Source organism: Myxine glutinosa, chromosome 2 (genome assembly GCF_964187855.1).
Source record: "Myxine glutinosa chromosome 2, kmMyxGlut1.1, whole genome shotgun sequence".
NCBI classification, from domain to species: Eukaryota; Metazoa; Chordata; class Myxini; order Myxiniformes; family Myxinidae; genus Myxine; species Myxine glutinosa.
Genome location: NC_136262.1, coordinates 106,641,132 through 106,655,403, shown reverse-complemented (window position 1 = coordinate 106,655,403; position 14,272 = coordinate 106,641,132). Strand labels below are relative to the sequence as shown.

General features: G+C 43.7%; 1 protein-coding gene across 3 annotated transcripts in view; it reads right to left on the bottom strand.

Annotated features, from left to right (window-relative positions):
• Positions 1–14,272, bottom strand: part of OSBPL9 (oxysterol binding protein like 9) — a 124,649-nt gene that overhangs the window by 86,295 nt on the left and 24,082 nt on the right. For all 3 annotated transcript variants that reach the window (XM_068107545.2, XM_068107548.2, XM_068107547.2), the window contains exons 3-7: positions 6,655–6,733; positions 4,086–4,162; positions 3,526–3,621; positions 1,519–1,566; positions 1,162–1,191 (exon numbers count right to left, since the gene is read on the bottom strand). In XM_068107545.2, the coding sequence (XP_067963646.2) occupies positions 1,162–1,191; positions 1,519–1,566; positions 3,526–3,621; positions 4,086–4,162; positions 6,655–6,733 (330 nt within the window). The remainder of the gene's footprint in view (positions 1–1,161; positions 1,192–1,518; positions 1,567–3,525; positions 3,622–4,085; positions 4,163–6,654; positions 6,734–14,272) is intronic.

Below are 14,272 nucleotides of genomic sequence, written 5' to 3'. Positions count from 1 at the left end.
CCTGGGGTGGCCTCTCGCAACTGCGGGTGGACCAGGTAGCTGGCTACAGTACACAGTGGGCCTGGGTGTCACTGGTTTATGGGTCCCGATGAGACGCGGACCTGGCAGTGCTCTCCAAGCCTTTGGAGGGGGCGGCAGGTGGCGGTTGACTCGCTCAAGCGACTTCTGACAGAGCGTGTTGGCCTGCCACTACATATGCACCGGCCCAACGTGCGTACTGTACGGGTTTAAGTCCAAACGCTTCTTGGGGGTGCCGGACGCTCTTATGGATCGCCTAGTGGTCTCGATCGTGACGCTGTTGCCCCATAGCAAAGGGCCAGATCTGACTCATAAGTGGAAGATTTTGCCCCGTAAGAAAGCAAATCACGTAGAGAGGTCCTTGGGGCGGCTCCGGTAGCGTTGGAAGTCGGCCTATGGCATTGATGCCGTGGCCCTTATTCTAAAGCTCCTGAGCCGCCTCTTGGAAATCTCTGCCCAGGTTGCAGTCTGGTGGAAGCTGCCAGGAGAGGGGGTGATGTGGTGGTAGTGGCGGGAGGAGAACAAGTGGCTTGGGATTGCAGATGTTGTGGGGGGGGGGGGGGGGGGGGGGTTGGGAGGAGGGCAGGGACCCAGTCGCACTCTGTTCAGAGTGGGACCAGGGCTCAACCTGAGCAGCCTTGCTTGCTGCACTTGGGTGATCTATGGCATCATCTTACAATGTTGGCTTTGACAATAAACTGAAATGTTGGTGTTGGCTCCCAATAACAATAAACCAAAATGGAGGAAACCCAGGGTGTGTTCAGTTACCAAGCAGATAGCTAGCACTTGCCTAGACAGCCATTCCTCATGAACGGTTTTGAATGGAGTGCTAGTTTGAATGCTTAAGCCACCTGGTGAGCGCTCCACAAGAAACTTGGTAACTAAACACACCACTGACGTTCTTGAGGCCTGAGCCTAGATATACTGTAATCTATATAAACCATAGAGGATAACATGACCCTTCCTGCTGCTCCTGTACAGAGTGGGCATACTAGTATCATAAGATAAAGGAAAATAATTTGTTAACCAGCTACCACCAAAGGTGGCACTATTTCCACCGATGGATGGGAATTACTCACAATAATTTCTACAAAGACAATGTAAATTTCACAAGGAAACAAAAAATAAAAAAGGAGAACTTACAATGGATACATCTTTGAGATCTGCAACTTTCTGCAATAAAAATGGGACATTGTATTAGAAATGATGTACTTTTCCACAGTCTGATCAGCACAAAGTTGGTTACGCCACACAGCAAGGCATGGGACCTACAGACAGAACCACAGCACATTTTGTTTTCCACGTGAAACACAATGGTAAATATGGCAGGTCAGTGTTAACAATTATGATTGCACACAATAATGAAATGATGAACCTGAATCACCTGATATGAAGTGTCACCACACTGGAGGATATTATATAACGTGAACGACCACCACCATAGAGGATGAGGGAATGTGAAAATGGAATGATCTGCATTATGCAACATTGTCATCCTACCTTCCTCTGCTCTTCATCTATGCAGATCTTCAGTTTATCATCAAAGCACTGCAAAGAAAATTTCAAAAAAGCTTTTATAAAAGAATGCTGTACCAAATTTAGTATCAATGGATTTGAAATTTTGTATAAGCCCTGCCCATCTCATCAATGAGGAGCCCACTCAAAGTTTGTGAGGAAGTTGGCAGTTCCTTTAAGTTTAGTGTTTCATGCAAACATCGCTGATTACATATCCACGATTTTCTGCCCGAAAGTGGTTTCTCAAAAGCCTCTTAAGATCCCAATTTAGTATACATTCACAACGTGCGAGTCATAATGTGTGTGTGTGTGTGTGTGTGTGTGTGTGTGTGTGTGTGTGTGTGTGTGTGTGTGTGTGTGTGTGTGTGTGTGTGTGTGTCAAATAAATAAGAGTTCTCGAACAAGGAATTTCGATGCAGGAGGCAGCCATTAAACCCATCAAAGCCTGTACTAATATTACCAAATTATGGCTTGCCTATGCTCTATTCTTCATAATGACAAGCGTTACGATTAGGCCCCCCATCGGTGAAGTGATGAGTTGACAAAGTGGAAGACGCAAGGCGGCCATCTTGGATTTTGACGTGGCGACCCAATTTTCAATAGCGTTCTCCCTTATGCGGAGATACACCCACACACCAGATTAGAAGTTAGTAGTTCGTTTATTTTTCAAGATATTTCACTCACAAGGTTCAGACATACATGACGGTGGCCATCTTGGATTTTGACGTGGCGACCTAATTTTCAATGGCGTTCTTCCTTATGCGTAGATACACCCACACACCAGATTAGAAGTTAGTAGTTCGTTTATTTTTCAAGATATTCCGCTCACAAGGTTCAGACATACATGGCGGCGGCCATCTTGGATTTTGACGTGGGTTGCACCCACACACTAAATTAGAATTCGGTCCTTCGCTTACGCACGCACGCACGGACGGGAAAACCATAGTCCCCCTTTCGCTCCGCGGTGCGACGGGGGACAACTAGTCAAGGAAGCAGCATGCACCATTTCATTTTTACGTCTTTAGTATGACTCAGCGGGGTTTGAACCACCAACTGCACCCCGCCCGTCCCCCCAAACTCAGAGCAGCCCCTCCAACCAAAATGCCACCAAATTACACAAAGTCCGGTGTAATTTAGCTTATTCAAAGGGTACAATAAATATATCAAATATATTTCAAAATTTGTTCAGATGACAGGCCTTAAAAAAGAAAGACAAAAAAGACTATGGTTGTACTGCCCCTCTACATTAAGCCATACGTGACAATTGCAGATGCTGTTACAACAATACCATCTAACAAATGATGCCTGACTGATTGGCAAAAGCAGTGAGGGGTGGGGCGAAGGGGAAGCAGAGAGGGGGCGGGACTAAGAGGAAGCAGAGAGGGGGTGGGACGAGGAGGAAGGAGAGAGGAGAGAGGGGGTGGGATGAGGAGGAAGGAGAGAGGGGCAGGACTAGGAGGACGCAGAGAGGGGCGGGACTAGGAGGATGCAGAGAGGGGGCGGGGCGAGGAGGAAGCAGAGAGGGGGCGGGACGAGGAGGAAGCAGAGAGGGGGCTGGATGAGGAGGAAGGAGAGAGGGGTGGGATGAGGAGGAAGCAGAGAGGGGTGGGAGAAAAAGGAAGCAAAGAGGGGGTGGGATAAGGAGGAAGCAGAGAGGGGTGCGACAAGAAAGAAGCAAAGAGGGGGTGGGATGAGGAGGAAGCAGAGAGGGGGCAGGGCGAGGAGGATTATATTGAGGGGTTTGACGCCAACAATAGACATTAAGGGGAATTGATTGTCATGTACACACAACCTTGGTCTCTGCAATGTGATGCAAAATTCTAAAAACTCCAGTTTAACATTTCTGGAACAAGTTCACGTAAAAGCAACTCCAAACTGATGAGCCAGAAATCATGAAGCCCACGAGTGGAGATCGAAAAAGCAGAGACAACAGTGGTAAAAGTTAACAAGATATGCACTATTTTTGCTTCAGTGCTGTTTAACTTGCATTACCTTCAGCTGCTCAATGAGGATTTGCAGGTAGGCATCCGCTTCTGCCAATTTCTGGTCAAAGTCTCCTCCAGTGGATAAAGCACCAGACTCAATCCCCTGTACAGACCAAAAAAACGCCAAATGGACAGATCCACACCACCGGCCTCACAGCTCACAGATCCAAACAAAGCAATCCTGCGCCGTTCACAGTGACAAGGAATGGCTGCCTTTGCATATTGTTGTCTAATCAACATTTACCAGCAGCTCGGAGAGGCTGCAAGCACGAGTACCACCAAGCGATGATAACTGCATGGTGACCTACTTACTCATGTCAAAGTTTAAATTGCTCTGTATGTCTGTCTACAAAGAACAGGCCAGAGTGCACCCTAGCCAATGGCTTCATGGCCGGCTTTAATATGCATTTCAGCAAGAGCTGGCTATGCAAGGAGATTTTATGCACTTTCCCGAGCTCAAGTGTGCACCTGGCCCCTGAAGGTGCTGTCAAGAAGCCAACGTCACATAGTGACGAAACGTTGTCAGGGTGAGAGGTGCCATAAGGCGCGTGCCAGATCTGCTCTGACCCTGTGCTGCCGCGAGTGCCGATGGATAGTCTCCTCCAGTGCGTTGATCCACTTTTCTCGCTCATCTGTGTTGCGTGCTGGACAAAAGAAAGAGTACAAACACTCACCAAACAGCAAAGTACAACAGTAGAAAATAAAATAAATATAATAATAAATACATAAATAAATAAAGAAACAAGGGATCCCCAACAAGCAGCTTCAACGCAGGAGGATACCTTTAGGCCCATACAGGCTATGCATTTGTTTGCCAACCTATTTTTGTTTGGCTATGCTCTATCGTTTTTTAAATGCTGAACATCAAGCAAGGAAGCAGCATATACCATTTTAATAAAGTCTTTGGTATGACTCAGTCAGGGTGCGAACCACCGACCTCCCAGACTCAGAGCAGACGCCCTACCGTTACACCACTGAGTCTGGTAAATAAACATCAAATCCAAGAGCTCATGCTGAGATCCTGTGTTTAAGTCCAACATATTGCATTGATTTTCCACCAATAAGTGTACGGTCTCCCAAAGTCCTTGCCCTGCCCGCATTGTAATAAGGATTCGACCCTCTAATCGTAAAAAGCACGTCAAAACAATCAACAATCAAATCATACTTTCAAAATACTGTGTGCACCTGATAGAAAGACAAAACCTGGCAGTTGTTGCACATCCCTACCCCACTCAACAACAGCTGTCTCTGAGCTAATCAATGACAAGTTTATTTGATATTTTAAATAAAACTATCATTTGGTGGACGCCATCACTGTGTACAGTTCCTGACCAATGTGCCAGACAGGAAATTGCAGAATCCCTTTGTAGATCTTTAGAAAATGAGCAAATGTTTATCTATCTGAACACGTTTTGTACTGAAATAAACACTCACTCTTACTTTGTCCTTCTACAAAGCCGGACTGATCAATCTTAACATATTTATGGGGTCAGCCACGATGAGCTCCTGGGCCTCACAATAGGCAAATAATCTATCTTTGGTATATCACATTTCCAAGTTTCCCTCCAAAGCCAGTCACCGTCTTAGAAATATCTGCAGAATTAAGTTCTTCCTCTGCAGTCTTCAGCTTATAATGAATGGTGTATAATCCTTAATCCGAGATGTAATGGAATATGTCACCGAGCTGCGGAATGATACTGCTGCTTCCCATCTTTCTGTCTTTGACATGATGGAACCTAATGTCATCAACATGTAGAACATTGCTGAACTTCCCCATGTAAAATATGCATTTTATTTCATTACCACTAAAAAGCCCTTCAAAATGACAGGTTGGAACAGTTTATTCGATGGTGCAGCTTTGTGAGAGTGCTAAAGTCTGAAGCCTCAGCCTAGTGCAAGGTGTGCTTGTATCTTTATTCATTAGACATCCTGCGGATGTAAATGAACACTCGTTTCACTCTGCGCATGTTGCACATCACGTGCAGCGAATTTCACCTCCCTGCTGCATCACCCTGCTTTCACCTCCTGTATTTATTGTTATTTTTAAAAATGCTTCTGTACACCACCCTTTAGGCTTGGTTTGCAAGCCACCATCTACAATTGCAATACAAGAGATGTAATTACTCTTTTATGGAAAATGTTTTTCGAGTTTTTTTATCCTCAAAAATAGACTGTAGTGATTATACATTCGTGTTAAAAGATTGGCCTTTAAAGCCTACCCTTATGAAGGGTGACAGACATCTGTACAAACACACAAACTGACTGTTTTATATGGTGGATTCTTTCCACAAAGTGCAAGTAAAGCCTTCCTATTTATGAATGCAGACATTTTTTACCTTTACTGCAAGCCTCAGTTCACTCAGACTAATGCTCAAGCAGAAAAATCCAGAATCTGGAAGCACTCTACAAACGAGCAGTTACTACATCTATTACTAAAAAGAGAAGCATCCATTGGCCGTCCATGTGTCACGCTTCATTCTAAATGGTTCCTGCTTTCGTAGAATAATACAATTGGTACTGCTAGAAAGCTGACGATTGATTTACTTCGAACAATAATTAGTGTCCGTTTAATTTAAAAGCCGTTTAGTCATGCCGGATTAAAAAAAACCCTCTTTCAAGGATTAAAGAAGAATAAGCAGGAATGGAAGCTCAACTAGTTGCACCCACACACCAAATTAGAATTCGGTCCTTCGCTTACGCATGCACGCACGCACGCACGTCCGTCCGCACGCATGCACGTCCGCACGCAAGTTCCAACGGTAACATTTATTATTCTATGACAGCAGGAACCATTGAGAAGGACAAGAAAGCGCAAAATTATATATAGCAAGACTTCTGAAAGCAATACAAAAATATACGAATGTACACAGAAGGGTCACAAAAACAACAACAACCATTTCCACAACAACAGCATCAACAACGAGGTGTTAAAAAAGATCAATTTTTCACACGGTTCACTTCATGTTACATCCTCATAAAGATCAAAGATAGACATGCAATTTGTTTGTAAAGTGTAACATGCTATCCATTGATTAAATCCTTCAGCGAAGCGAAGGGTCACCACGCCTAGTTTACATCATTTATCCAAAATATCCTGTTATTACTGTTATTACATAACAGGAAATCCTGTTATTACCTTGGAAGTGAAATGTCTTTTGATCAACGGTTATGGTAAAAGTGCTATCATCTTCATCATCAATGCCAATGACAGCACCCTGCAAATGACAGAACAATGTCCCTTAAAGCATACACAAATGTGAATCATTTGATAATACCAACATAGCTATTCTATGCTTGGTAATCCCTCACTTGTTAGGAGGGGTTGGGGGATTAGAGGGGAGGTGGGTGAATACGGGGCTTTCAAAATGACGTATGAATACTAAACGAGACCTTTCGCGCATGTGCTCTGGGTGTGCGTTTTCAACAATTGGGTTCTGCTTGCCGGCCACTTTTAACCTGCCTTTGCCAGCACAAAATGTGTAAGTCAATTAGTCTTAACATAATTTTCAGCATCTAAATTAAAGAGTAGCAATTACAAAAATGGTTTTAACCGTAATTGTTCTGTTCCGGAATTGAAATCTGACTCGAGGAAATATACTAATAGACGGATGGACGGATGGACGGATGGACGGACGCACGCACGCATTTTTTTCCCCAAATAACACAATTTTCTCTAAAAATAAGTTTAAATTGACAAAAGTATTTGGTCTCCACAATTCCTTATTTCACTGTTAATATTACAGAACCTTTGTTTTTTTTTATTTATTCAGAACTTAATATATCCTTTTAAATCAGAAAAGAAAAAGAAATTGCATTGACAAATTTATTGACACCCCCGACATAATATTTGGTAGCACAACCTTTGGACAAAATAACTGCACTCAAGCGCTTCCTATATAGTGCAGGCCCATATGTCATAACAATATTGTTTGTGTTTTTTGTTTGTTAAAATTGATTTAGCAATGGATTCTGCTTCAGAATATTATAGAGATGTAAAAAAAATAGGGTTCCATTTTTTCTTTTACGTCTAATAGGTAGTAATTCGAAGAAATCCAAGATGGCCGCCATAAAATTTGGAAAATACACTTTTGTGCATATCTTTGTATCTAGATATCATATAAACATGAATAATATGTCCTTTTATATGTTTTCAGACCCAAGGAAGCCATTTCTGCCATTGTTTTTACAGAAAAATGCAAGGAAAATAAAATAGTGGACATATACCAGCCAAAGTGGGGTCGGCCGGCATGAAATCGGTTAATTAAGTTTCCACCATCTAGTTAAGGTCTGGTTTTGACTGTGTTGACGAAATGTGAATCTGAATAGTAGTATCTATCTTTGCAGGACCGACGACAGTTCAAGAGTGTCTAGAAAATTACACCTACCTTCAAGATGAGTGACTCACCACCCAGGAAGATTGAGAAGTCAGTAGATTTCGGACTTTGTTTTGTATGCCAAATGGCCATAGGGCAAACAGACTATACAACCTTTGTAACGAAACCAAAACTCTCCTCTGTCGAGAAACTGATGGCAGGTGCTGAGGAACAGTACACGTATGGTGAAACAAAGTTTGCATCATTGAATAGACGTTTGCAATATTCCTCTGCTGAAGAATTGCTCGCAAAAGGTCTCCGCTACCATAAAGCTTGTTACAAAGATGTTACCAATAAGATGCACATTGATCGAGCAAAGGCTAGGTTTGAGAAAGGAACAACATCAGGCAGTGCCGCAGAAATCCGACTGAAAAAGAGAGGACGACCAAGTTCTAGTGATCTAGGGGAAAGCACGTCAACATCCAGAAGGTGTTCCCGAGAACAGACATTTGACGCGCTCAGATGTGTCATATGCCAGGAAGACAGAGGAAGTGAACTACACAATGTGTCAACAAAGAACATGGGACTCCAGATCAGAAACATTGGCCAAGAAACAAGTAATGACAATCTGAAAGTGAGACTGAACAGTGTCATAAGTTCGCCTGACCCATTGCAAGCAATGGCTGAGGACATGAAATATCATTTACCATGTGTAGTTAAGGCCAAACGTGCTATAGTTAAGACGGAAAAACAAACAGAAACAACCAATGTTAACTTTGGTCAGGTGTTATCAGACCTTGAACTCATTGAAATTGTTGAAACTGCGTTGAATGATACTACTGAAAATGCTGTGCTGAATATGAATGAAATTCATGTAACCTATGTCAATTTACTTAAGGAGCACGACTTTCCGGTCTCAGACAACCATAGTTATAAGCCATACCTGAAACAATTGATCCTAGACAACATTGCCGATGTTCATTTCAGCCGGCCCTCAAACAAAACAAAGCCAGAGCAGATTCTTTCCACAAAGCTCAAAGACCACATGATATCAAGCACAATTACAGCAGACAGCATCAAAGACGATTTTAAAGTACTTTTGCGAGCTGCGAAAATATTGAGGAAAGACATCGCATCTTCCCCAGCATGGAAATTTAATGGAACCTTTGCTGATTACAAGCCACCCCCGATGCTCAACATCTTCTGCAAGCATGCAGTCATGGGAACAAGGAAAGTAGGAAATAGCAACAGGGAGGACTCCATTGGTGTGAGTGCATCATTGTTGGCGCAGCACTTTGTCGGTGCTTATAAATCTGACCGACAGGTATCGTACGAACCAAGAAGCGAGGATGGATCATTCAAACAACGATTTGAAACTCCATTGAGTGTGGGCTTAGCTCTCGACATACACAAAAACACACGATCCAAGGCACTTGTAGAGAAACTTGCACATCTGGACCTCGCCATCTCCTACAAAAAGGTCATGGAGATTGAGACCAGCATTGCCAACTCCGTACTGAAGCAAATGGAGTCCACCGGAGGCATCTGTCTACCACCATGGTTGGTTCAGGACACGTTCGTCTGGTTTGCCATGGACAACATCGATTTTCTAGAGTCAACTCCTTGCGGGATGAATACCCTTCATGGTACAGCAATTGCGATCTACCAGCCTGTATCACCGGAGAAATCACCCATGATACCACCAATTGAACTTGACCGGTCATCAAAAGCTCAAACGATACATGATGCAGTTGGCTGTAAAACGTTGACCTGCAAGAAGCCAGCACCCGAGAAGAGAAAGAGCGACTGCAAGCTGCTCACATCAAAACCCGAGACAGACAAGAACAAGAAAACCGATATGACCTGGATGATTGGATGCCTGAACTTCGAGGAAGAAGGAGAAGTTGACGTCAAACTCACAGCTCCGGGGACGTGGGGAGCCTTCAATTCCTTGCTATCTTCGTCCAGTGAGAAGACCAATGTTGCTCTCGTTCCTCCGTTGATAAGGTCGCCTCCTACAGACTATGATACACTGTACACGGGTCTGATGAGAGCTCACAACATCACAACTCGTGTTATGGGGAGTGAGGCAATCACAGTCAATACTCTCGATTTGCAGCTATACGACCTGGCGATGAAGCTGTGGGTGGAACGCGAGGACATCAGGAAGCAATTCCTCTTCCGACCTGGTGAGCTACATGTTGTGTTTTGGGCCTTAGCTGCATTAGGAAAATACGTGGAAGGGAGTGGAATTGATCAGGCATGGGTCGAGGCTGGACTTTTCTCGCCAACCACAGTGAGCCAAATACTAAATGGGAGGCACTTGTATCGAGCTCTGGAGGCACACATGGTAACACTGATCGCTTTGTACAACCTGTACTTCCAGAGATTCCTGGCAATGGAACCTGAAGAAAGGGCCTATCTGAACGAGTCATCTGTTCGTCTGGGAGAGGCATATCAGAGAGACATCAGCGGGAGCATGGAGCCAGAGAAGAATCTATGCGACATTCTCAAAAAAACATTGGCCATGATGGAGTCCAGAGATATGACCAAAAAACTGGAACAATTTGAGGTCAGCACAAACAAGATACAGCGCTTCATCCTGAACTACATGAAACAGTTTGAGACTATCCTTCTGTTCATTAGAAGTACAAGACAACGTGATCTGCTGCTGCATATGGAGAGCATCGAGTCTCTCACGAAGTACTTCTTCGCTCACGATCATCTAAACTATGCTCGGTTGCTCCCTCTCTACATTTCAACAATGCAGGAGACTGAAAAGCAGCACCCAGAACTGTGGAGGGAATTCATGAAAGGGAACTTCTGTGTGACAAAAGGATTGGCAGGCTTCACATCAATAGCCCCAGACCATGGCATTGAGCAAGAAAACCGTACACTGAAGGTGATTGGAGGAATCGTAGGGATAACTCAAAATGAGAAGGCGCTTGACAAGTTCTTCCTCATTGCACCTGAGCTGTCAAAGTCACTGCACGAGTTTGCGATATGGTCTTGGTGAAAACCAGAGCAGAAAACAACACCACGAAATCACGGGGGGAAAGCTTTCCCGGGTGATGAGCCATGCCTCCAAGCTTTCTAGGGTGTTCCGTGAACATGGCGATCCATTTATGGAAGAGGAAGTAGACGAGGTCTACAACCTGCTCACCAAAGAAGTCATGAATGAAAAAGTGTCCAGCGACATCTTAGAGCGCGACGAGATCGGACAACAGATGTTCCAGCAATTTGCCACAGATCGTTTAGCTGAGGGAAAACTTTCTGTGTGGGACAAAATGACGAAAAGAAAACTTCGAACATTCAAGAGTTCGAATGCCACAACAGAAGTGAGATCGGGCGACAAGCTGATCAAAGTCAAAGAAGAGCGAGGATTGTTGCAGAGGTTCATCGTTATCTCACGGAGCCGACCAGAGCTCGACCTGAAAGAATGTATTGGCACCTATGAATTTGGCATCGTTCCACGTTCTTTATTTGCATCTGATGGATCCCTCTTGTTGGCATACGACAAGGCAAAAATCCTTCGTCAACTTGAGCATCTGGCTGAGCCTGAAGAGCAGGATGTACATGATCCACCAGGAGAACCTATTTCGACAGAAATCAATGAGCATCAAGACGCGGGAATTGCCGCTTTGAATGATGCAGCAGCACACGCTGGGGAAGAAACTAATGACCCATCAACTGACTATGAAATCTCAAGCCAAAATTTGCAGGAACCCTCTCAGATCAGCCAAAACCCAGACACAACCACAAGATCAGGAGTGATCAATGAAAATGAGACTACTTCTCGCCATAGAGTGATAATCATTGATGGCATGGCTCTTGTTAACGGGATCTCCAAAACAGAACAAATGATTACATGCAGTGACTTTGCTCAATCGTTCATTGAACGCCTCGAAAATATTGCCGTGCATTATGATGACGTGAGGTTGGTATTCGACCGATACATCGATAACTCACTGAAAGACAAAATGCGCCTAAAGAGGACAAAGGGGAAATCAACATACTATCACGTCAGGGATAGTACATTGATCCAGAAGATTTCACTCAAAGATTTCCTTTCCAATGTGAAGACCAAGGCAGAGCTTACAGAGTACTTGGCTGTGAAGTGTCTATCTTACAGCAAGGCTCATCCAAACAAGTTGAAGAAGTTCATGGTGACATCAGGAACTAAGACCACGGGCAACACTGAAGTTCCAGACAGTCTACTCACGCACAGCCAAGAAGAGGCCGATACACTCTTAATTCTGCATGCTCTCACAGTCGACAAAGATGCAGAAGTTATCATTGATTCGCCAGATACCGATATCTTCCTCCTACTGATTCAGAGATTTCACGATCTACCACCTGCTACGAGGTTTCTCACTGGGAAGGGAAAGTTGAGGAGGAGCATTGCAGTCCAACCTATTCATGGCATGCTAGGAGAGAAACGTGCGTCTGCAATACTTGGATTCCACGCATTCACGGGAAGTGACATGTCTGGAAGGTTCGCTGGCAGGAGCAAGGACTGGTGCTTTAAGGTCTTCATGACATGTGACAACAAGATATGGGAGGCTCTGGAGTCTTTGGGACAAACTGATCCGTCACCAGAAGTGTGTTCCCAGCTGGAACGCTTCGTCTGTCTGCTGTACAAGTCTAAAGTTCACACGAAAGTAAACGAGCTTCGCTGGTTCTTATTCTCCAACCGTGCTGCTGAGGGAGAGAGTCTTCCACCTACCACTGGTTCGCTAAAGTTACACGTTCAGCGAGCACATTATATCGCAATGATATGGAGAAAGGCAGCAGAAAGCCATCCGTCCCTTCCATCACCTGTCGAGTATGGTTGGCAGTTACTTTCGGATGATGGGGTTTATGCCCCAAGTCGATGCCTGAATCCTCCAGCCCCAGAAGCAATAATGAATCTCGTGAACTGTGGGTGCAAGAAAGGGTGTATGGGAAGATGTAGCTGTCGCAATAACAATATTCCTTGTACTGAAGTTTGTGGGTGTGTGGGTTACAGTTGTAACAACAAAGCAAACATCAATGAACCGCGTGTGATAGATATGGATGAGGATGAATGAGGCATTCGTTTATGTGATCGTTTATGTTCATTCATCGTTTATGTTTAGGTGTGTGTGTATGTGTGTGCATGTGTGTGTGTGTGTGTGTGTGTGTGCGTGTGCGTGTGTGTGTATTCAAAATAAATGTTATCAGTGAAGATTGTTTATTGAATCGATTCTAATTGGGAAATTATACGATCCGATTTCACGACGGCCGTCTCCATTTTGGCTGGTATATTGCCCACTATTTTAATTTCCTTGCATTTTTCTGTAAAAACAATGGCAGATATGGCTTCCTTGGGTCTGAAAACATATAAAAGGACATATTATTCATGTTTATATGATATCTAGATACAAAGATATGCACAAAAGTGTATTTTCCAAATTTTATGGCGGCCATCTTGGATTTCTTCGAATTACTACCTATTAGACGTAAAAGAAAAAATGGAACCCTATTTTTTTTACATCTCTATAATATTCTGAAGCAGAATCCATTGCTAAATCAATTTTAACAAACAAAAAACACGAAATTACTAATCGCCCTAGACTAATAGCCATGAATGAGCTTCATACACCTCTCTACTGGCATGAAAGCTGGGTCCACTACTTTCAGCCAGAAACAAAGAGGGCAAAGCAAAGAGTGGTGCCATTCAACTTCACCGAAGCCCAAAAAATTCCGCACACAGCCATCTGCTGGAAAAGTCATGCTGACACTCTTCTGGGATAGCTGAGATCCACTTGTAGAGCATTATATGCCTTGAGGGACCACAGTCACCAGTGCATCATACTGCGGCCTCCTTAAAAAACATCTGAAACCAGCAATCAGATCAAAACGTCATGGACAACTCACTACCGGTGTTTTGCTGCAGTATGACAATGCTCGGCCCCAAACTGCCCGTGCTACAGCTGCAACAATCGAGGACCTGCATTTTGAGTGTCTTCCTTATCCACCCTACTCACCAGATCTCACCCCTTCGGATTACCACATATTTGGATCACTTAAAGGGGCACTTGGTGGAACAACTTTCCGATCCGACAAAGAGGACCAAGAGGCGGAGCACGAGAGGCTACATAAGCAGCCAAAATATTAATTTTTTCCTTGAGGAATCCAGGCCTTAGTAAAGTGCTGGAAAATATGCATTGAACGCAATGGAGATTATGTTGAAAAATAACAGTTGTTACACACGTACATGCAATAAACAAGTTGTGAAAAATATTTTAAGGTTACTTATTCACTGCTCCTCATAATATATACTAAAGTTTAAGTATACTATATCTGAGGTCGTCGAAGATGAATGTCAAAAACATAGCACTCTTCCCAAATTGATTCTTTCATTACTAAACAGCCCACTTTAACTTACTATGAAATCATAAACGAGTTTCCTCTAACATA